Source organism: Coloeus monedula, assembly GCF_965178545.1.
Source record: "Coloeus monedula genome assembly, chromosome: 35".
NCBI lineage: Eukaryota > Metazoa > Chordata > Aves > Passeriformes > Corvidae > Coloeus > Coloeus monedula.
The window spans coordinates 3,291,518-3,313,343 of record NC_138815.1 but is presented as its reverse complement, the minus strand read 5'-3'; the positions used below and the strand labels follow the sequence as shown (position 1 = coordinate 3,313,343).

At 64.5% G+C, this 21,826-nt stretch overlaps 2 protein-coding genes across 2 annotated transcripts; both read right to left on the bottom strand.

The window, feature by feature from the left end:
* Positions 1–2,139: 2,139 nt before the first annotated feature.
* Positions 2,140–14,534, bottom strand: GRIK5 (glutamate ionotropic receptor kainate type subunit 5; the record flags this gene model as incomplete). The annotated part of the gene is made up of 19 exons (XM_082299908.1): positions 14,443–14,534; positions 13,582–13,746; positions 13,050–13,147; positions 11,125–11,290; positions 10,177–10,355; positions 9,720–9,773; positions 9,216–9,377; positions 8,673–8,825; positions 8,193–8,297; positions 7,659–7,766; positions 6,393–6,587; positions 5,953–6,066; positions 5,762–5,871; positions 5,127–5,309; positions 4,631–4,796; positions 3,920–4,145; positions 3,672–3,800; positions 3,021–3,142; positions 2,140–2,193 (listed from the first exon to the last, which is right to left on the bottom strand). Exons 1-19 carry the CDS (start codon positions 14,531–14,533, stop codon positions 2,140–2,142), a joined length of 2,580 nt encoding a protein of 859 aa, XP_082156034.1. The 5' UTR covers position 14,534.
* Positions 14,535–17,404: 2,870 nt separating this feature from the next.
* On the bottom strand, positions 17,405–20,893 carry ZNF574 (zinc finger protein 574; the record flags this gene model as incomplete). Its single annotated transcript, XM_082299907.1, has 1 exon — positions 17,405–20,893. One exon carries the CDS (start codon positions 20,891–20,893, stop codon positions 17,405–17,407), a length of 3,489 nt encoding a protein of 1,162 aa, XP_082156033.1.
* Between the last annotated feature and the right edge of the window lie 933 nt (positions 20,894–21,826).

The following is a 21,826-nucleotide window of genomic DNA, read 5'->3' as shown; positions in this document are numbered from 1 at the left end:
GGGTTCCAGACGGGAAAAAAAGGGGGGGGGGATTCACTGCAGACCCCCCCCACACCCCCCCACTGCAGCGCGATCCCCCCCAATTTAAAGGGTGACGCCCCCCCCCAATTTAACACCTCCCCCCCCCACGGGCTCGTGGCGCAGCCCCCACTGCAATGCAGCCCCTCCCCCTCCCGCAATGCGACCCCCCCAAAATCAGGGGAGGCCCCCCCCCTCAACTGAAGCACCCGCAATGCGGCCCCCTCCCCAAATCAGCGGGAATTAATTAAAACCCCCTCCCTAATAAATTACCCCCCCCCCACTGCAATGCGGCCGCGACCCCCCCCAAAATCCTCCCCAAAACCCGCAGTGCCCCCCCAAAATCAGCCCCCGTCCCCCTCCAAGCCACCCCCCCCCCCGCAATTAATTAACCCCCCTAATTAATCCCTAATGAGGCGCCCCCCCATCCGCAGCATCCTCGCGCCGTCTCCGGGGCAACGCGCGCGCCCGGCAACGGCGTTGCCATAGCAACCAGGGGGCCTTGGCAACGGGGCCTTGGGGACCGCGACCCCCCCCCCCCCCTCTGCCGGGACCCCCGCCCGGTGTCCTTGGGGTGACCTTGGGGTGGGGATGGCCCCGGAACCTGGGGAAAATTCCCGGGAAATTTGGGATAATAATTCCTGGAAAACTGGGGAGAATTCTCCTAAAATTGGGGAGGTACTGGAATTGGGAACACCCTGAATTGGGACACCCCCCCCCCCCCAAAAAAAAAAATCAGGGATATTCCCACCCTCTGGAGTTCCTGGCTCGTCCTGGAACTGGGGAAGCCCCGAAAATTTGGGATAAATCTCGTAACATTTTGGGGAGAAACCCCCCCGAATTGGGATGGTTCTGGAATTGGGACCCTCCCCAAAATTTGGGAATCCCCCGAGTTGAGACGTCTCCAAAATTTGGGATATTTATCCAATATCCCCCCATTTATCCTGGAATTGGGTATCCCCTGCGGATTTTGGGAACCCCCCAAAAATTTGGAATAAATTCCCCAAAATTTGGGATAAATCCCTCAAAACTGGGAATAAATCCACCAAAATTTGGGATAATTCCCTTAAAATTGGGGCCGCTCTGGAAGTGGGGACCCCCCCCTCAAATCGGGGACCTCCCCAAATTACGCCCCCTCCCAGTTAGGGAGGGATGAGGTCACGTCGCCCCCTCCCCCCGCTATTTTTGGGGGGAGGGGGTCCCCGGGTTTATTTTTGGGGGGGGACCCCGGGTTTATTTTGGGGGGGGACCCCGGGTTTATTTTGGGGGGGGGGTTCCCGCTCCAGGGCCTCGAGCAGTCGGTGGTGTCCCCGGTGACGTCACGTCTGGTTGCCTTAGCAACCCCCGACCGGGGGAGGGGGGGTGACCTTGAGGGGTCCCTTTGAACTCGCCGCTCATTTGCATCTCATTTGCATCGCGTTTTCCGCGCGCCGACAGCTCCCCCCGGCGAGGAAACTCGGGAATTTTTGGGGGGATTTTTTGGGGGTGGATTTTGGGAGATTTCGGCAGCGTTCGTAAAAGTCCGGGTGGGTTTTTATTTTTTGTGGAGGGGGGGGCGCGCGATGACGTCACCGCCGAACCGAGTGAGGAAAAAACCTCCGAAATCCAAGAAAAAAAAACGGGAAAAAAAAGAGAATTCCCCAAATCCCCCAATCCCAAATCCAACGAAAATTATTAATAATAATTAATAATTAATAATAGAACGCCCCTCCCCCCCCCCGCCCGGCCTGGGACCCCTCCCCCGCCCCTCCCCCACCCCCATTCCCCACGTCCGAGCCCCCCCCGCGCCTGCTAGGGGGAGGGGTCGGGGTCTCCCCCTTTAATGTGGGGGGGTCCCCTCCCCCAACCCTTCCAGGCACGGTCTGGGGGGGAGGGGGCGGGGGGGGGGGGGGGTTGGGCAGAGGAGGGGGGGGAGGGGCGCTCCTCGCCCCCTCCCCCACCCCGGGAAGGCACAGCGCAATTTTAGGGGGGGGTCGGGGGCGTCAAATTTGGGGGGGTCGGGGTGAATCAAAATGGGGGGGAGGGGTCTTTACTCCGGTGCCCCCCCCCCGAAGCTCCCTCCCCCCAGTTCCCGCCGTACGCACGGCGTACAAGGCGGGGGGGAGGGGCGGGGGGGGGGGGTCACTCCGGTTGGCGCGACCCCCCCTCGGCGGTGGGGGCGGGGTGCGGGAGGGGCTGGGGGGTGGGGGGGGGCGCGATCCCTCCCCCTCCCCCACCGCCCCCACCCCCTCGGGGGGGCGCGGGGGGGGTCGCGCGCAGCGCTTGGATGCGGCGACACTCGGGGCAGACGCGCACGTGGGTGCAGGGGGGGGGCGCGACCCCTGCCCCCACCCCCACCTCGGGGTGACCCCCCCCGACCCCTCCCCCACCCCCCGAGTAGAGTTTGCCGTTGCTGAAGCGCATCTCGCGCAGGGTGGGACCCCCCCCGTGATGGGGGGGGGCCGTGGGGACCCCTCCCCCCCCCAATTTGGGGGGGCGGCGGCGGCGGCGCGCGCGGGGGCGGCGGCTGCAGGACACAGCCCGGCGCAGCTCCCGCAGCATCTCCGAGCACAGCGAGATCTGTTTTGGGGTGAATTTAGGGGATTTTGGGGTGGCTTTTGGGGAGGGGGTGAGGTCAAGCGGACCCCCCCTCAAATGGGTGACCCCCTCCACCCCGGGGTGGTTTGGGCAGGAAGCTCCCCGGTTCCTTAAAATCCCCTAAAAATCTTCTGGGGTCTCCCCAAACACCAAATCCCTCTGGGACCCCCAAATCCATCTGGGACCCTCCTCGGTCACCCCAAACCCCTCCAGGACCCCCCCAATTCCATGGAGACCCCTCACAAAAATCCCCCACATCCCCCACCCCAAAACCTCCTCAAAACCCCAAGACCCCACCCCAAATTCCCCCCCCAAATTCCCCCCAACCCCAAATTCCCCCAGATCCTCCCCCCAGCCCCCACCCATTTCCCCCAACCTGGACCGCCCCCAGACCCTCGGAGTGACCCCCCCAGACCCTCCCCCACCTCCTCGGTCTCAGCCGAGCGCCGCGTTGACCACACGAACTCCATGACAGCCACCAGGATGGCCACGACCAGACCGCAGACCAGCACCACAAAGATGCCGCCAATGTTCTCCATGCCCAGCCCTGGGGGACGTGGGGGGGGACACCCGGCACAACACAACTCAACCAACTCAACTCAACACAACCCAACTCAACACAACTCAACCCAACTCAACTCAACCCAACCCAACTCAACCCAACCCAACTCAACCCAACACAACCCAACTCAACACAACTCAACCCAACTCAACTCAACTCAACCCAACTCAATTCAACCCAACCCAACAGAACTCAACCCAACTCAACTCAACTCAACCCAACCCAACTCAACCCAACCCAACTCAACCCAACTCAACCCAACCCAACTCAACCCAACTCGACTCAACCCAACTCAACTCAACTCAACTCAACACAACTCAACCCAACCCAACTCAACCCAACCCAACTCAACCCAACCCAACTCAACACAACTCAACTCAGCTTGGTCAACCCAACCCAACCCAACCCAACCCAACCTGGGTCAGCCAAACTCAGTCAATCCAACCCAATCCAACCCAATCCAACCCAACCCAATCCAACTCAACCCAACCCACAGTCCCTTTCAGTCCCCCACCTTTGGCACGGTGGTCCTCCTCCTTGGGGCAGTGCCCCCCTTCCCACCACTTCCTCTTGAGGATCTCCAGCCGGTTGTTCTCCTGCAGCTGCAGGATGGCCAACGTGATCTCATCGCGGAATGGCGACCCTGGGGGGGGGGGGGGGGGAGCGATATGACACGGGGGGGTCCCACCTGCTTTTCCAGGGGTGGGAATCCCACCCCAGCCCTGGCCCTGCCCCCAGGCCCGCCCCGGCGCCCCGTGGTACCCAGCGGCATCCCGATGCCGTAGCCCTTGGTGTCCAGCAGCCCCCCGATCTGTGTGAGGTTGCAGTTGTGGCGCCGGTGGTACTCGTTCATGGTGGACTCCAGCAGGAAGGCGTACTTGGAGTTGAGGACGCGCGCGATCCCTTCCTCCGTGCTCTTGACGAAGACGCTGGGCTGCTTGGAGTGCATGTAGTTCCACATCCGCTGGTACGTCTGGTAGCGCGAGTTCTGGCGGGGGTGGTGGGGGGAGACGGGCTTGGGGGGGCTGCGGGGGGCTGGGGGGGGTTGAGTTGGGGGGGATGGGGTGGTTTTGGTTGGGTTGGGCTGGGTTGGTCCAGGTTGGGTTGGGTTAGGTTGAGTTGACCAAGTTGGGTTGAGTTGGGTTGGGTTGACCAAGTTGGGTTGGGTTGGCCCAGGTTGGGTTGGGTTGATTGATTGGCTTGGTTGATTGGATTGATTGATTGGTTGGGTTGATTGAATGATTGGGTTGATTGATTGGGTTGATTGGTTGGGTTGATCTACTGGTTAGGTTGACCCACTGGTTGAGTTGATTGATTGGGTTGGTTGATTGACTTGTTGGGTTAATTGGGCTGGGTTGATTGATTGGTTGGTTGGGTTGATTGATTGATTGATTTAGTTGATTGAGCAGATTGAATTGATTGATTGATCGATTAGATTCATTCATTGATCGATCATTTTCCCCGGCCCCTGACCTGGAAGAAGGTCATGGTGGAGCCGGCGTGGATGGTGCCGTACTCGATGTTGGTCTGGTCGGCGAGGTCGTCGGCCGACTCCACGGGCACCTCCATGCGCTGCACAGTCAGGAACGCCGCCAGGTTGGCCGTGTACGACGAGATGATGATGAGGGTGAACGCCCACCTGCCGGGACGGTGCCGCGCCCGCTCAGCCTGGGGGGGGCACAGCTGGCCAGGAAGAGACTCCCAAACCCACCCCCCAAACAGCCCCCAAACCGCCCCCCAAAACAGCCCCTTGAACCCCACAAAAATCACCCCAAACCCCACAAAAATCACCCCAAACCTGCCCCCAAACCCCCCAAAATCCCCTCACACCCCCATAATCCCTCCGAAATCCCCCAAACTCCCTCAAATCCCTCCCAAACTCCCCTCACCCCCCCCCAGCCCTACCCCAAGCCCTCCAAATTCCCCCCAAACCACTCCAAATTCCCCCAACAATGCCCCCGGGCCTGACCAGACGCCGCTGACGCAGCGGGTGGAGAGGGCGCGGGGCAGCACCTCGGCCCCCTGCTGCAGGAAGCCGCCCACCGGGAACCAGAGGCTGTTCCCCAGCGTGTACTGGTTCTCCACCAGTCCCACCAGTCCGGGCCGCTCGCGCAGGCACGGGTGCGGGTTGTACCACTCGTACGGGCTCAGCCTGGGGGGGGGAGCGGGAGGTTGGGATCCCCCCACGGCACCTCAAAATGGGGGGGGACCTCGTAGGGGGGCTCAGGGGTTTCCCTGTTCTTTTCGGGGTCACCCCAAACCCATCTGGGACATTCCCATCCCTTCCGGGACCCTGCAAATCCCTCTGGGACCCCCTCCCCAAATTCCTCTGGGAGCCCCCCCCCCCCGGGCACCCCAAAATGGATGGGGCCTCGTGGGGTGCACCCCCAATTCCAGGCCCTATTTTGGTGTGTCCCCAGAACTTTGGGGATCAATTTTGAGCCTTTTGGGAGCTTTTTTTTTGGGGGGTTTTCCCTGGATTTGGAGGCTCATTTTTGGCTCCCCCCTGCGACTCCTCCCTCCCTTCCTTTTTCAGGGCCATTTTTTGGGGTGCCCTTCCCTCCCAAACCCGAGACCCCATTTTTTGAGGTGTTCCCCCCTCACCTGGCGGCCAGGAAGAGGACGCAGCTGACGGCCAGGTAGGCCAGGAGCATGAAGAGCCACACAGCCGGTGAGAAGGGGTCTAGGAAGGAGAAATACCCCGGCTTGCGGCCCTGGGGGGACACGGCGTGAGACCCCAAACCCTTGGTGGACCCCAAAACCCCAAAACCACCCCAAAAACCCCATGCCCGTACCATGTGGACCCGGTAGAGGATGCTGATCCCCAAGGTCATGAAGGGCTTGGAGAAGTCGATGACCTTTTCCCGCTCAGCCGTGATGGTGAAGGCGGCCACAGCCAGGTCGGCTTTCTGGGGGACCCCAAAAATCGTGCGGTCAGATGGGGTTGACCCCCCTCCGGCCACCCCAAAAAGGTCCCGGGGTCAGGGGGTCACCCCAGAGACCCCTTAGAGGTGATAGGGGTTTGAGGTCCACCAAAGTTTGGGGTCCACCAAGGGTTTGGGGTTCACCAAGGGTTTGGGGTTCACCAAGGGTTTGGGGTTCTCTTCTGGGGTTTGGGCGGTTCCCTGTTCCTAAATGGGACCTTCCCAGCGGGATTTTCCCAGCGGGATTTTCCCGGCTCTGCCATTCCCCCCAGGACTTTCCTCTCCCCCAGTCCCGCCCCCGCCGCGCGTACCCGGTTGATGAGCTCGCCCACCATGCCGGTCCAGGAGCCGTTGGGCTCGGGGGCCCCATAGAGCCCGTCCTCCACCAGTTTGATGTGGAAGCGGAACTTGAGGAGCGCGGCGAGCTCCCGCAGCATGTCCACGCAGAAGCCCTCGTAGCGCTCGGGGCCGCCCGCGCCCCCCACCCGCATCACGTACGGGTTCTCCTGCGGGGCGGGGACACGGCAGCGGTCAGCGGGGCGGGGGACACTGGGAATGGTCAGCGGGGCGGGGACACGGCAGCGGTCAGCGGGGCGGGGGACACTGGGAACGGTCAGCGGGGCGGGGGACACTGGGAACGGTCAGCGGGGCGGGGGACACTGGGAATGGTCAGCGGGGCGGGGGACACTGGGAATGGTCAGCGGGGCGGGGGACACTGGGGAATTCCATGGGGAACTCAATGGGATCCAGTGGGGAATCAATGGGATCCAGTGGGGAACTCAATGGGGAATCAATGGGATCCAATGGGGAACTCAATGGGATCCAATGGGGAATCAATGGGATCCAATGGGGAATCAATGGGGTCTAGTGGGGAACTCAATGGGATCCAATGGGGAATCAATGGGATCTAGTGGGGAACTCAATGGGATCCAATGGGGAATCAATGGGGTCTAGTGGGGAACTCAATGGGATCCAATGGGGAATCAATGGGATCCATGGGGAACTCAATGGGATCTAGTGGGGAACTCAATGGGATCCAATGGGGAATCAATGGGATCTAGTGGGGAACTCAATGGGATCCAATGGGGAATCAATGGGGTCTAGTGGGGAACTCAATGGGATCCAATGGGGAATCAATGGGATCCATGGGGAACTCAATGGGATCTAGTGGGGAACTCAATGGGATCCAATGGGGAATCAATGGGATCTAGTGGGGAATCAATGGGATCTAGTGGGGAACTCAATGGGATCTAGTGGGGAACTCAATGGGATCTAGTGGGGAACTCAATGGGATCCAATGGGGAATCAATGGGATCCAGTGGGGAACTCAATGGGATCCAATGGGGAATCAATGGGATCCAATGGGGAATCAATGGGATCTAGTGGGGAATCAATGGGGTCTAGTGGGGAACTCAATGGGATCCAATGGGGGATCCAAGGGGGAATTCCATGGGGAACTCAATGGGACCCAGTGGGGAACCCAATGGAGATCCCAAATGGAGACCCCAATGGGAACCGGTACCCCCCAGTCCCCCCCAGTGCCCCTCAATCCCCTCCCAGTCCCTCCCAGTGCTGACCAGGATGGTGGTGATGATGAGGGTCTTGTTGGCCAGGCTGTCCGAGGCGTTGAGGGCCAGCGTGGCCTCGTCCATGGCCAGTGTCCGGTTGGAGAACCACACCCCCACCTGGGGGCGTGGCCACAGCATCAGGGGCATGGCCACTTGGGGCTGTGGTGATTTCGGGGCATGGCCATTTTGGGGTCCTGGGGGTCCCTCTGGGGGTTCCCAGGGTCACTGTGGGTCATTCTGGGGGTGCTGAGGGTCATTCTGGGGGTCCCAGGGGTCCCACGGGTCACTCTGAGGATCATTCTGGGAGTCTCAGGGTCACTCTGGAGGTCACTTTGGGCCAATCTGGGTCACTCAGGGGTCATGGAGGGGCCACTGAGGGTCACGCAGGGTTCACTCAGGGGTCACTGAGGGTCACCCTGAGGTCACTCTGAGTCTCTGTGGGGCTTTCAGGGGTCCCGTGGGTCCCGTGGGTCACTAAAGGTCACTCAGGGTCACTCAGGGTCACTCAGGGGTCACTCAGGGGTCACTCAGGGGCTGTCCCACCTCCCGGTGTCCGTCCCGGCCCTTCTCCAGCACCCTCAGGCTGTAATTGGTGCGCTGCCCTTTGCTGTTGAACTCCACGCGCCCCGTCAGCCCGTCGTACTCCACCTGCCCCCAAAATCCCCAAAATCCATCCCAAAAATCCATTGGGAAACACAAAAATCCATCAGGAAACACCCAGAAACCCCAAAAATCCACCGGGAACACCCCAACAATCAGGATTTCCCCCATTTTTTTCAATCGCCCCAGGTATTCAGGGTCCCCCCCCAAACTTTTTGGGATCCCCCTGGGACTTTTGGGGGTCCCTCCCAAAATCTTAGGGTCCCTCCCATTTTTGGGGTTCCCCAAGACCCCCAAATCCCCCTCTCCTCCCACCTACCCCGTTTCCCCCCAACTTTTCACTATTTCCCCTGGGGGTTTTTTTTCCCCTAAATCTCCCCAGTTTTTTGGGGGTTCCCGCTGGGATTTTTGGGGCCGTCTCACCATGCGGAGGTAGTTCATGAGGCTGGTGCCGTGGGGCCAGATCCCGGGCGCGGCGCAGGCCAGGGGGCGGCCCCCGATCTCCTGGCTCCGGTTCAGCTCCCGCACGGCCCCAACCACCACGTGGACGGCGTCAAAGAGCAGCGCTGCCGACAGCTGCGGGGGGGATTTTGGGGTTTTTGGGTTTTTTTTGGGGTGCCCCATGAGGTTTTGGGGTCACCTCAGCCCCCAAATCCCCACCCCAGAAACCCCCTAGGATTTGGGTTCTCCAGGATGTTGAGTTTCCCTCAAGTTTTTGGGATTCCTCTCAAGATTCTTGCGGGCTCTTCAAGGTTTTTGGGGTCCCTTCAAGGTTTTTGGAATCTCCACCGATCTTCGGGGTCGTCTCAGCCCCCAAACCCCACCCCCCCCCCCCCAGACCCCTCAAACTTTGGGTTTCCTCAAGGCTTAAAGTTCTCCACCATTTTTGGGAGTTTTCCCTCCAAAAATGTCCAGAGTCCCCCTGGGGTTTTTGGGGTGCCCAGGGGTTTTGGGGTCCCCCCTCACCGCGGGGCCGGGGTAGGGCCCGAGCTCGCAGCTCTCGCGCCAGGACATGTTGAGGCTCCGCACGAACTCGGGGTAGAAGCGGTGGCTCGTGTTGAACATGGAGAAGCCCAGGACGGTGGCCGGAGCGTCCGGCAGTGAGTCCAGCCGGAGCAGCGGGAAGTCCTGGGGTCATCAGGGGGTCATGGGGTCATTTTGGGTCATTTGGGGGTAATTTGGGGTCATTGGGTGGTCATGGAAGGTCAAGGGATCATTGTGGTCAGAGCGGCTGGAGCGGCCAGCAGTGAGTCCAGCTGGAGCAGCGGGAAATCCTGGGGTCATCGGGGGGTCATGGGGTCATTTGGGGTCATTTGGGGACCATTAAGGGTCATTAGGGGTCATTAGGGGTCATTTGGGGTCATTGAAGTTCATTCAGGAACATCGAGGGTCATTGGGTGGTCACTGGGTTATTGGGGCTACCCAGTGGCCAGCGGGGTCACTCAGGGGTCACTCAGGGGTCACTCTCACCATGGTGGTCAGGATATATTTGTAGAACGTCGAGGTCATCCCCAGCTCCGAGGCCTGGAGGAGACCAGGGTGGGTATGACCCCCCCCCAATCCCCTCAAAATTCCCCCAATTCCCCCCAAACCCCATCCCACAACCATCCCAGACCCCCAGGACCCCAAAATCCCCCTAAACCCCCCAATCCCAGCCCCTCCAACCCTTCCAAAACACCCAAAAATCGCCACAAAACCGCCCCAAATTCCCCCCACATCTCCCCAAGACTCCCCAAAATCCCCCCAAATCCCACAACCCCTCAAGACCCCCAAGACCCTCCAGACCCTCCCCGACCCCCTACACCCCCCCCAAGCCCCACAGTTCCAGCCACCCCGAAACGCCCCGAACCCACCCCAAAACTCCCCGAAATCTCCCCCCAAAAGCCCCTTAAATCCCCTAAAATCTGCCCCGAAACGCCCGCGCCACCTTGGCCAGCACAACCCCCGCGGTGGCGGCGCTGCCGTCGATGATGATCGTGGGCACTTTGTCGTCGCGGATCTCCTTCAGCAGCGGCGTCGGGTCCTGCTCGGCGTCCAGGACCCGCACCGAGAGCGCCTCGCGGGAGATCAGGAACTGCCGCACCAGCTCCTCCAGCCGCAGCAGGCCTGGGGGGGCCGGGGGGCAGGGGGGGGGGTCAGGGCACCCCAAATCCCAGAGCTCGGGTCATAAAATCCCATCGCCATCCTTAAATCCGGCTCCGGCACCCCAAAATGTGGCCCCGAGAGCCCCAAATGAAGCCCCCCGGGGGCAGCAAATCTCACTGGGATGCTTCAATCCGGCTCTAGGATGGCAAAATCCCAGCCCGGGACCCCAAAAATCCAGCCCCAGAGCCAGGGTCACAAAATCCCATTGCAATCCTTAAATCTGGCCCCGGATCCCCAAATCCCACCCTGGGATCCTCAGTTTCCCCCTCAAAATCCTTTAATCCTCTCCCAAGCCCCTTAAATCCCCAAACCCCTCCCCAAACACCCCCAAATTCCCCCCAAGCCTCCTCAAATACTCCCGGACCCCAATAAATCCCCCCCAAATCCCCTTGAATCCCCCCCCCCCCAGACCCTCCCAGACCCCCCAAGAAACCCCCACAAATTTTCCACGTATCGTCCGTAAATCTCCCCCAAATTTCCCAAAACCACCCCAAAACCACCCCAAAACCCCAATAAATCCCCCCCAAACCCCTCCCCCCGTCCCTGCGCTCCTCCTGGGTGTAGACAAGGGAGGTGGGGGGGGGGGGGCGCAGGAGCCCCCAAAATCCCCCCCCAAACCCCCAATAACCCCCCAGTATCCCATCCAAACCACCCCAAAACCGCCCCAAATCTCCCCAAAACCGCCCCAAATCCCCCCCAGACCCCAATAATTCCCCCCCCCGGTCCCTACACTCGGCCTGGGCGCAGATGAGGGAGGCCGGGGGGGCGCGGAGGCTGCGCAGGAGCCCCCCCAGCGCCTGCGCCACGTCCTCGTTGCTGGGGTAGAGGCTGAGGGCGGCCAAGCGGAGCAGGGGGGGCCGGGGGGCGTCCTCGGGGCCCACGCGGATGTGCGGGATCTGGGGACACCGGGGGGTCACCGGGGGGTCACCGGGGGGGTCACCGGGGGGACACCGGGGGGGCACCGGGGGGACACCGGGGGGGTCATTTGGGTCTGGGGTCTATGGGGCGTCCTCGGGGCCGCGCGGATGTGCGGGGTCTGGGGGCAGCGGGGACAGCGGGGACAGCGGCTTTTTGGGGCTCCCCAGGTGGATTTTGGGGTGGGTTGGGGGTTTTGGGGGTCTCGAGGCGAATTTCGGGGTTTTTGGGGATGGTTTGGGGGGTCCCGGGTGGGTTTTTGGGTGGTGATTTCGGGGTTTTTGGCGGGTCCCGCGGTGGATTTTTGGGTGGTGATTTCGGGGTTTATGGGGCTGGTTTTGAGGGTTTTGGGGGTCCCGGGTGGGATTTTGAGTGGTGGTTTGGGGGTTTATGGGAGTCCCGCGGTGGATTTCTTGGTTTTTGGGTGGTGATTTCGGGGTTTTTTGGGGCTGGTTTTGAGGGTTTTGGGGGTCCCGGGTGGGTTTTTGAGTGGTGGTTTCGGGGTTTTTGGGAGTCCTGCGGTGGATTTTGGGGTGGTTTTGGGGTTTTTGGGGCTGGTTTTGAGGGTTTTGGCGGGTCCCGCGGTGGATTTTGGGGTGGTTTCGGGGTTTTTGGCGGGTCCCGCGGTGGATTTTGGGGTGGTTTCGGGGTTTTTGGCGGGTCCCGCGGTGGATTTTGGGGTGGTTTTGGGGTTTTTGGCGGGTCCCGCGGTGGATTTTGGGATTTTTGGGTGGTGATTTCGGGGTTTTTGGGGCTGGTTTTGAGGGTTTTTGGCGGGTCCCGGGTGGGTTTTTGGGTGGTGGTTTCGGGGTTTATGGGAGTCCCGCGGTGGATTTTGAGGTGGTTTCGGGGTTTTTGGCGGGTCCCGCGGTGGATTTTGGGGTGGTTTTGGGGTTTTTGGCGGGTCCCGCGGTGGATTTTGGGATTTTTGGGTGGTGATTTCGGGGTTTTTGGGGCTGGTTTTGAGGGTTTTGGGGGTCCCGGGTGGGTTTTTGGGAGTCCCGCGGTGGATTTTGGGGTGGTTTCGGGGTTTTTGGCGGGTCCCGCGGTGGATTTTGGGGTGGTTTCGGGGTTTTTGGCGGGTCCCGCGGTGGATTTTGAGGTGGTTTTGGGGTTTTTGGCGGGTCCCGCGGTGGATTTTTGGGTTTTTGGGTGGTGATTTCGGGGTTTTTGGGGCTGGTTTTGAGGGTTTTTGGCGGGTCCCGGGTGGGTTTTTGGGTGGTGGTTTCGGGGTTTTTGGCGGGTCCCGCGGTGGATTTTGGGGTGGTTTCGGGGTTTTTGGCGGGTCCCGCGGTGGATTTTTGGGTTTTTGGGTGGTGGTTTCGGGGTTTATGGGAGTCCCGCGGTGGATTTTGAGGTGGTTTTGGGGTTTTTGGCGGGTCCCGCGGTGGATTTTGGGGTGGTTTTGGGGTTTTTGGCGGGTCCCGCGGTGGATTTTGGGATTTTTGGGGTTTTGGGTGGTGATTTCGGGGTTTTTGGGGCTGGTTTTGAGGGTTTTGGGGGTCCCGGGTGGGATTTTGGGGTGGTTTTGGGGTTTTTGGCGGGTCCCGCGATGGATTTTGAGGTGGTTTTGGGGTTTTTGGCGGGTCCCGCGGTGGATTTTGGGGTGGTTTCGGGGTTTTTGGCGGGTCCCGCGGTGGATTTTGGGGTGGTTTTGGGGTTTTTGGCGGGTCCCGCGGTGGATTTTGGGGTGGTTTGGGGGTTTTTGGCGGGTCCCGGGGTGGTTTTGGGGCCGCTCACCTCCTTCTCCCCGCAGATGTGACTGACCGTGGCCGCAGCGGCCGGGCTGGCGGCCGGACCCAGCACCGAGACCACGCCCTTGGGCAGGATCTGACACACTGGGGGGGAGGGGGCGTCACAGGGACCCCCAAACCCTCCCAGTCCCCCCCAGTCCCTTACTGGTGTCGGCGGTCTCGTACTGGCGTTCCCTCCCCCCCCCCAGTCCCTTCCCAATCCCCCCCAAACCCTCCCAGTCCCTTACTGGTGTCGGTGCCCCCTCCCCAGCCCCCCCCCCAATCCCTCCCAGTCCATCCAGTCCCTTCCAGTCCATCCCAGTCCGTCCCAGTCCATCCCAGTCCCTCCCAGTCAGTCCCAGTCCTTCCCAATCCCCCTCCCAGTGGCTCCCAGTCCCTTACTGGTTGGTGTCTGTGCCCCCTCCCCAGTCCCTCCCAGTCCCTCCCAGTCCCTCCCAGTCCTTCCCAATCCCTCCCAGTCCATCCCAGTCCCTCCCAGTCCTTCTCAATCCCCCTCCCAGTGGCTCCCAGTCCCTTACTGGTGTCGGTGGTCTCGTACTGGTTGTCGCGGCCCAGCTCGAACACATCGACCTCGAGGCGCGCGGGGGGGCGTCCCCCCCCCGGGCCATTGACGCGCTCTCGGGCCAGCGCCAGCGCCAGGCGCTCCCCCCGCCCGCAGCCCCCCCGCTCGTCCAGGATGGCGGCTGGGGGGGGGCACCATCGGGTCAGGCACCCCCGGAAACCCCCAGACCCAACCCCCCCCCCCCGATCGCAAAAAAACCCCCCCAAAATCCCACAGAAAACCCCCAAAATCCCACAGAGACACCCCCCCCCCCCAGAGCGCCCCCGCTCGTCCAGGATGGCGGCTGGGGGGGAGGGGGCACGGGGGGGCCACGGGGGGGGCGACCATCGGATCGGCCACCCCGAACAACCCCCAGACCCTAAAACCCCCCCAAAAATCCCACGGAAAGCCCCAAAACCAACCCCAGAACCCCCCCCCCCCCCCCAAGACCCCCAAATCACCCAGAGGCCCCAAACCCCCGAGACCCCCCCCAAATTCCACTCCCACGACCCCCTGTGCCCCCCCCCTTGACCACCCAGTCCCCAACCCCCCCGATCCCATCCCCCTCTCTCCTCTCGTGACCCCCCAAACCCCACAAGACCCCCGTGACCCCAAACGCCCCCAGACCCCACCCCCCCGTGACCCCTGAGACCCCCCCGGACCCCCCAAACTCTACGACCCCAAACCCCCCCCCCGTGACCCCTGTGACCCCCCAAAGCCCCCCCCCCCCCTCCAAATCCCCGAAACCCCCAAACACCCCCAGACCCCAAAACTCCGAGAGCCGCCCGGACCCCCCCAAAGCCCCCCCCGAGCCCCCCCCGAGCCCCCCCATCCTCACCCATGCGCAGCGCGGCCGGGCCGGGGGGGCCCCGGGGGGCGGCGGCCGCCACGAGCAGCAGCAGCAGCGCGGGGGGGGCGGGGGGCGGCATCGTCCCCTCCTCATGGGGGGGGGGGCTCCGGCCGCGGCACCGCCGCCTGCGACCCCCGGTCGGTGACAGAGCCGGGGGGGGGAGGGGGGGGGCACTGGGACCCCCACCCCCCCCCCAAAAATAACAGCGGGACCCCCCCGCCCGAAATAACAGCGGGACTGCTTCAAAGAACCCTGGCACCCCCTCCCCAAATAACCCCGGGACGCCCCCCAAAATCACCCCAAATAACCCCGGGACCCCCCCGAGAATAACATCGGGACCCCCCCCCCCAAAGTAACCCCGGGACCCCTCCCCAAAATAATACCGGGACCCCTCCCAAATAACCCCGAATACCCCCCGGGACGCCCCCCAAAATATCCCCAGATCACCCCGGGACCCCCCCCAAATCCCTGGGGGTGTCCCGGTTTTGGGGGGGGGGAGGGGTCCCGGGGCCCTCTCCCCCATTATCCCGGTTTTGGGGGGGAATTTCGGGATTTGGGGGTCCCCGAGTGGGGGGGGGGTGTCCCAGGATTCGTGGGGGGTCCTTGGGGGGGTCCCCCCGCCCCATTTCCCGTGTCCCGGTAACCGTTGCCAGGCAACGGCCCCGGCTCCGCGGATGCTGCCGTTGCCTTGGCAACGCGGGGGGGGGCGGGGGGGACCGGGGGCGCCCCCTCCCCCACCCGCCCCTCCCCCCCCAGCCAGGACCCCCCCCCCCCAAGGCCGCCCCCGCCCCCCCCAGAGCCGCGACCCCCCCCCAAAAAAACACCCGGGGGGGTCCCAAAAATGCTCGGGGGGGCCCGAAATGGGGGGAGGGGGGAACCGGGAATGGGGACCGGGAATGGAACCGGGACTGGATCGGAACCGGGACCGGGAACCGGGAATTGGGGCCGGGAACGGATCCGGGATCGGAACCGGGAATGGGAACTGGGGATGGATCCAGGAACGAAGGAGGGATCCCGGGATCGGGAATTGGGGCCGGGAATGGATCCGGAATCGGAACCGGGAACGGGATCGGAACCGCGAATGGATCCGGGAACCGGGAACGGGAATCCGGGCCCGGAATGGATCCGGGACCGGAATCGGGGCTGGGAATGGATCCGGGACTGGGAATCGGAACCGGGAGCGGAGGAAGGATCCCGGGATCGGGAATGGATCCGGGAATGAGAACGGGGAACGGGACCCAGGAGCGGGAATGGATCCGGAACCGGACCCGGGACCGGGACTGGAGCTGTGGACGCGGGATTGGCCCCGGTGCCGGGAATCGGACCGGGACCGCATCCGGGACCGGGAATGGATCCGGGGGTCGGGACCGGGGGCCGGGGTCGGTACCGGGAGCGAGGACGGAGCCCGGGGCCGGTGGATGGATCCGGGATCGGGAATGGGGCCGGACCGCGGGCTGGACCCCGGCACCGGAAACCGGACCGGGACCGGGATCGGGGCTGGATCACGACCCCCGGAACGGCGGCTCCGGTACCGGGGATGGGAACCGGGATCGCGGATGGGGCCAGGTCCGGTACCGGTCCCGGGCAGCGCGGAGGGATCCCGGCACCGCCAGTGGCGGCGGATCCCGGGGATGGATCCGGTACCGGCAGCGGGAGCCGGGGCTGGACCGCGGGGACGGCACCGGGAGCGGGCCCGGGGGCGGATCCGGTACCGGCAGCGGGGGCCGGAACGGCTGCTCCGGGCCGGGAACGGGGCTGGAACCGGGGGCTGGAGCCGCTGCCGACTCCGGTACCGGGGGCTCCGCGCCTGGGGCTGGATCCCGGTCCCGATCCCGGTCCGGGGGGGGCCATTCCCGGGTCCCGATCCGAATCCAGGGTCCCGATCCCGATCCCGGTACCGGAGGGGGGGGGGGGGGGTCGAACGGAGGCGCGTCCCTGTGTCCCCCCCCCAAATCCCGGTGCCCTCCCCCCCTCCCGGTGCCCCCCGGTACTCACGAGGCCGCGCGGCCGCCGCAGCCCCCCCGGCCCGGGGGGGGGGGGGCTCGGGGGGGGCCGAGCCGCGTCTCGTGCGCCCGGTGCGGCGGCGGGGGGGGGGCGCGGGGGGGGGCAGGGCCCGGGGCCCCCCCGGTCTCGCTGCTCGCGGCTCCGACGGCGGCGAGGGGAGGCGGGGGGGGGGGGGGGGGGGGGCCGGTCCCGGGGCCCCCCCCGGGAAAGGCGGGGGGTTTAAAGGGGATGGGGGGGGGCGTAGGACCCCCCCCCTCGTTCTCCGCTCACGGGACCCCCCCCCAGCCCCCCCCGGAGTGGTTCGGGCCGGGGGGATTTGGGGGGGGGGGGTCGGGGGGGGTGATCCCCCCCCCACTCAGCGTGGGAGCGTCCGGGGGCGGGGCTTGGGTGAGGGGGCGGGGCCGGAGAGCCTGAGGGGGCGGGGAGGGGCGCGGGCGGCCAATGAGAGGCGGGGGGCGGGGCCAGGAAGGATGAACCAATGGGGAGCGAGGGGCGGGGCTTAGCCGGTGGCGCTGTGATTGACAGCCGCGGGCGTGGCTACACCGCGGTGATTGACAGCCGCGGGCGTGGCTACACCGCGGTGATTGACAGCCGCGGGCGTGGCTAACCCCAACTCCCCCCCACCCCCCGGGGGTCTCTGCCCTCCCGCCACGGCCCCTCCCCCTCCTCAAAACACAATTTTGAGTCATTTTCTCTCTTTTTTAATGATTCAGGAACTGCCCCACCCCCCCCCAGCCCACCCCCCCCCCCCCGCCCCCCCGAATTGGGGCATTGAGACCTCCCCCCAAAATTAAACGGGGGGGAGGGGAGAGACAGGAAAACACCGGGAACACCCGGGGGAGGGAGGGTTGTGGGAATTTGGGGGAGGGGCGACTCCAGGGACCCCAAAATGGGGGATGAGAACCCCCCTCCCCCCCAGGACCAAAATTTGGGGTCACTCATGACCTCAGGAGGGTCCTGGAGCCCCCAGTTGGGGCTGAGCCCCCCCTGGAGATCCCGGGGGGTCCCTGGGGGGCTCCGGTTCCAGCCCTTCCATGGGAATGGGGGTCCCGGGGGGGTCCGGGAGGGGCTCCCCGGGGCTCTGGGGGCCCCTGGGGGGGTCTGGGACCATCCCGAGGGGCTCCCTGGGGATCTGGGGGTCCCTGGGGGGGTCTGGGACCATCCCGAGGGGCTCCCTGGGGATCTGGGGGTCCCTGGGGGGGTCTGGGACCATCCCGAGGGGCTCCCCGGGGCTTTGGGGGTCCCTGGGGGGGTCCGGGACCATCCCAAGGTGCTCCCCGGGGCTCTGGGGGTCTGGAATCCCAGCCGGGGGCTCCTTGGAAGGTTCTGGAATCCCATCCAGGGAATGTCCGGGGCTCCGAGGGTCCGAAATTCTGGTTGGGGTCTCCATGGATGGGGTCTCCTCATGGACCGGGGGTTCCGATCCCACCCCGAGGGTCTCCCCGGGCGGCTCCGAGATCCCGGCCGGGGTCTCCGCAGGGATGGAGGGTCCCGGTGCCACCACCAGGATGTCCCCGGTCACTCCCGGTGCCACCAGCAGGGTGTCCTGGGATGGGTCCGGGATCCCCACCAGGGTCTGCCCTTGGATGGAGGATCCCGATCCCACCCCGAGGGTCTCCCCAGGGACCGAGGACCCCGATCCCACCACCAGAACCTCCGTGGAAGATCCCGATCCCACCCCGAGGGTCTCCCCGGACGTCTCCGTGATCCCCACCAGGGTCTGCCCTGGGATGGAGGGTCCCGACCCCACCCCGAGGGTCTCCCTGGACGTGTCCAGGATCCCGGTCAGGGTCTCCCCATGGATGGAGGGTCCCGATCCCACAAGAGCCTCCCCGGAAGGCTCCGCGATCCTCACCAGGGTCTGCCCTGGGATGGAGGGTCCCGACCCCACCCCGAGGGTCTCCCCAGAGACCGAGGACCCCGATCCCACCACCAGAACCTCCGTGGAAGCTCCTGCTCCCACCCCAAGGCTCTCCCCAGACGTCTCCGAGATCCCCACCAGGGTCTCCCCACGGACCAAGGACCCCGATCCCACCACAAGGGTCTCCCTGGATGTTTCTGCTCCCACCCCAAGGCTCTCCCCAGACGTCTCTGGGACCCCAACCAGGCTCTCCCCAGGGACTGAGGACCCCGATCCCACCACCAGCACCTCCCTGGAAGCTCCCACCCCTACCCCAAGAGTCTCCCCGTGGACTGACACCCCTGACCCCACCCCCGCAGACCCCCCTCCCACCCCAGCCCCTTCCTCAGCTCTCCCCTCCCTCTTCCCGGCCGCCTCCCGGTGCATCTTGCGGTGCTTCCAGAGGTTGGAGAAGGAGCGGTAGGCCTTGCCGCACTCCTGGCAGCCGTAGGGCCGCTCTCCGGTGTGGATGCGCCGGTGCTCGGCCAGGCGCACGGCGATGGCGAAGCTCTTGCCGCAGTCCGGGCAGCGGAACGGCCGCTCGCCCGTGTGCAGCCGCAGGTGGTCCTTGAGGTGCGTGGACTGCCGGAAGGCCTTGCCGCACTCCGGGCACGGGTAGGGCCGCTCTCCGGTGTGGATGCGCCGGTGCACCTGCAGCGACGTCTCGGTGCTGAACAGCTTCTTGCAGTCCCCGCATTCCAAATTCTTGGCGCCGCTCCGGCGCGCCGGGAACGCCGGGGATGCTCCGGGAGCCGCCTCGGGGGCGGCCGGAGCCCCTGCGGCCGTTCTGGCGCCGTGAATCCTCTCGTGCGCCCGCAGCCGCGCGGCCGTGCCCGCCTTCTTCCCGCACACCCCGCACTCGAACTTCCAGCCGGCGTTGCCGCAGCGGTGCTCCCGCAGCGCGGCCGCGCCGGGGAACGCCGCCCCGCAGCCGCCGCACACCTGCGGCTCGCGGCCGGAGTGGCCGAGCAGGTGCACGTCCAGCAGCCGGCGCAGCAGGAAGCTGCGGGGACACTGGGAGCACTTGTAGGGGTACTCGCCGGTGTGGTGGGAGCGGTGCAGCAGCAGCCGGTGCGGGCGGTGGAAGCGCAGGCCGCACTCGGGGCAGCGGTGCGGGAACTTGCGCAGGTGCACCTGCAGGTGCTGCCGCAGCGTCGAGGTCTGGGCGAAGCGCTTGTGGCACTCGGGGCACTCGTGCGGCCGCTCCCCGGTGTGCGTCAGGTGGTGCCGCAGCAGGTTGGCCTGCGAGTTGAAGGTTTTGCCGCACTCCCGGCACGGGAACGGGCGCTCCCCGGTGTGGGTGCGGGCGTGGTTGCGCAGGTGCGAGGATTTCTTGAACATCTTCCCGCAGGCGCCGCAGCGGTGCCGCCGCTCCAGCCGGTGCACGAAGCGCTGGTGCCGCGCCAGCGCCGCCGCGCTGGGGAACGACTTGGGGCACATCCCGCACTCCAGCGGCGTTTCGGGGTTGTCCAGCACCTCCAGCGCCAGCGGAGCGTTGGGGTTGCCGTGGGAGCGGCGGTGGTACAGGAACTTGGTCATGTTGACGAAGGCCTTGCCGCAGGCGCAGCGGTGCAGCGGGTTGGGGCCGTGCGAGCGCCGGTGCGCCAGCAGCGCCGCCTCGGTGTCCAGCGCCAGGCCGCAGTCCAGGCACAGGAACAGCGACTCCCGCGAGTGACCGTCCGCGTGGCGCTGCAGCTCGCCGGGGTCCGGCAGCACCCGCGAGCACAGCGGGCACTGGAAGGCGCCCAGCTTGTGGCAGCGCAGGTGGGCGCGGAGCGAGCGCGCCGACGGCAGCAGCTGCTGGCACTCGTGGCAGCGGAACTCCGGCGGCGCCGGCGGCTCGGCCGGCGCCTGGGCGGGCTCGCCGGATCCTAAGTGGGTCACCTGGTGCTCCAGGAAATCCTTGGGGCTCTGGAAGAGCTGCAGGCACTCGCCGCACTCGTAGAGCAGCAGCTGCACCGCGGCGCCGTCGCCGGCCTCGGCGGCGTCGGCGGCGCCGTCCTCGGGTTTGCGGTACGAGTGCTCCACGTCCACGCGGGCCTGGCCCTGCGGCGCGGCACCGGCGGCGCTGCGGTGGCCCTGCCGGTGAGCCAGCCACAGCTCCTGGCTCTGGAACAGCGCCCGGCACTCGGGGCACTCGTAGTGGATCCCGCCGGCGCTCGGGGCAGGTTTGGGGGTCCCCAAGTTGGGTGGGGGTCGGTTCCACCCCCACCACTCCTCCTCCTCCTCCTCCTCCTCCTCCTCCTCCTCCTCTCCAGGAGTTTGATGTGCAGCTCCTGGTGCTCCAGCAGCTGCCCCGGTGTCACCAGCAAGGTGCCGCACTCCAGGCACTGGTACTGACTGGGGGGGTCCAGCTCGGCCGGGACCCCCAGGAGCTCCAGGTGAGGGGTTCTGGGGGGCCCCGGGGCAGCTGGGGGGCTCCAGGTGGTGCTGGTGGTGCTGGAGGGCGTCCTCCAGCGAGGCCGAGAGGTGCGAGCACTCGGAGCAGACGTAGCGGTGCTCCACCAGCAGCAGGGTCTCCTCGGGGAGGGACATCTGGGGGGTGGGGGGAACGGGGAAAAATGGGGGGAAATGGGGCAAAAATGGGGAAAAACGGGGAAAACGGGGGGAAATGGGGCAAAAATGGGGGGAAATGGGCAAAAATGGGGGAAATGGGGAAAAACGGGGGGAAATGGGGCAAAATGGGGGAATGGGGCAAAATGGGGAAAAACGGGGGGAAATGGGGCAAAAATGGGAAAAATGGGAAAAACGGGGGAAATGGGGCAAAAATGGGGGGAAATGGGGGCAAAAATGGGGGGAAATGGGGCAAAAATGGGGAAAATAGGGGGAAAATGGGGGGAAATGGGGCAAAAATGGGGAAAATAGGGGACAAATGGGGGGAAATGGGGCAAAAATGGGGAAAATAGGGAAAAATGGGGGGAAATGGGGGGAAACGGCAAAAACGGGGAAAAATGGGGAAAAACGGGGGAAAAATGGGGGGAAATGGGGCAAAAATGGGGAAAAACGGGGGGAAATGGGGCAAAAATGGGGAAAATAGGGGGAAAATGGGGGGAAATGGGGGGAAACGGCAAAAACGGGGGAAATGGGGAAAATGGGGCAAAAATAGGGGAAAATGGGGGGAATGGGGGGGAAAATAGGGGAAAAATGGGGGGAAAATAGGGGAAAAATGGGGGAAAAACAGGGAAATGAGGAAAATAAGGGAAAAATGGGGGGAAATGGGGGAAAATGGGGGGAACAGGGGAAAAATGGGGGGGAAATGGGACAAAAACGGGGAAAAATGGGGAAAACGGGGAAATGGGGCAAAAATGGGGAAAATAGGGGGAAAATGGGGGGAAATGGGGGAAACGGCAAAAACGGGGGGAAATGGGGAAAATGGGGCAAAAATAGGGGAAAAATGGGGGAATGGGGGGGAAAATAGGGGAAAAATGGGGGAAAACAGGAAATGAGGAAATAAGGGAAAAATGGGGG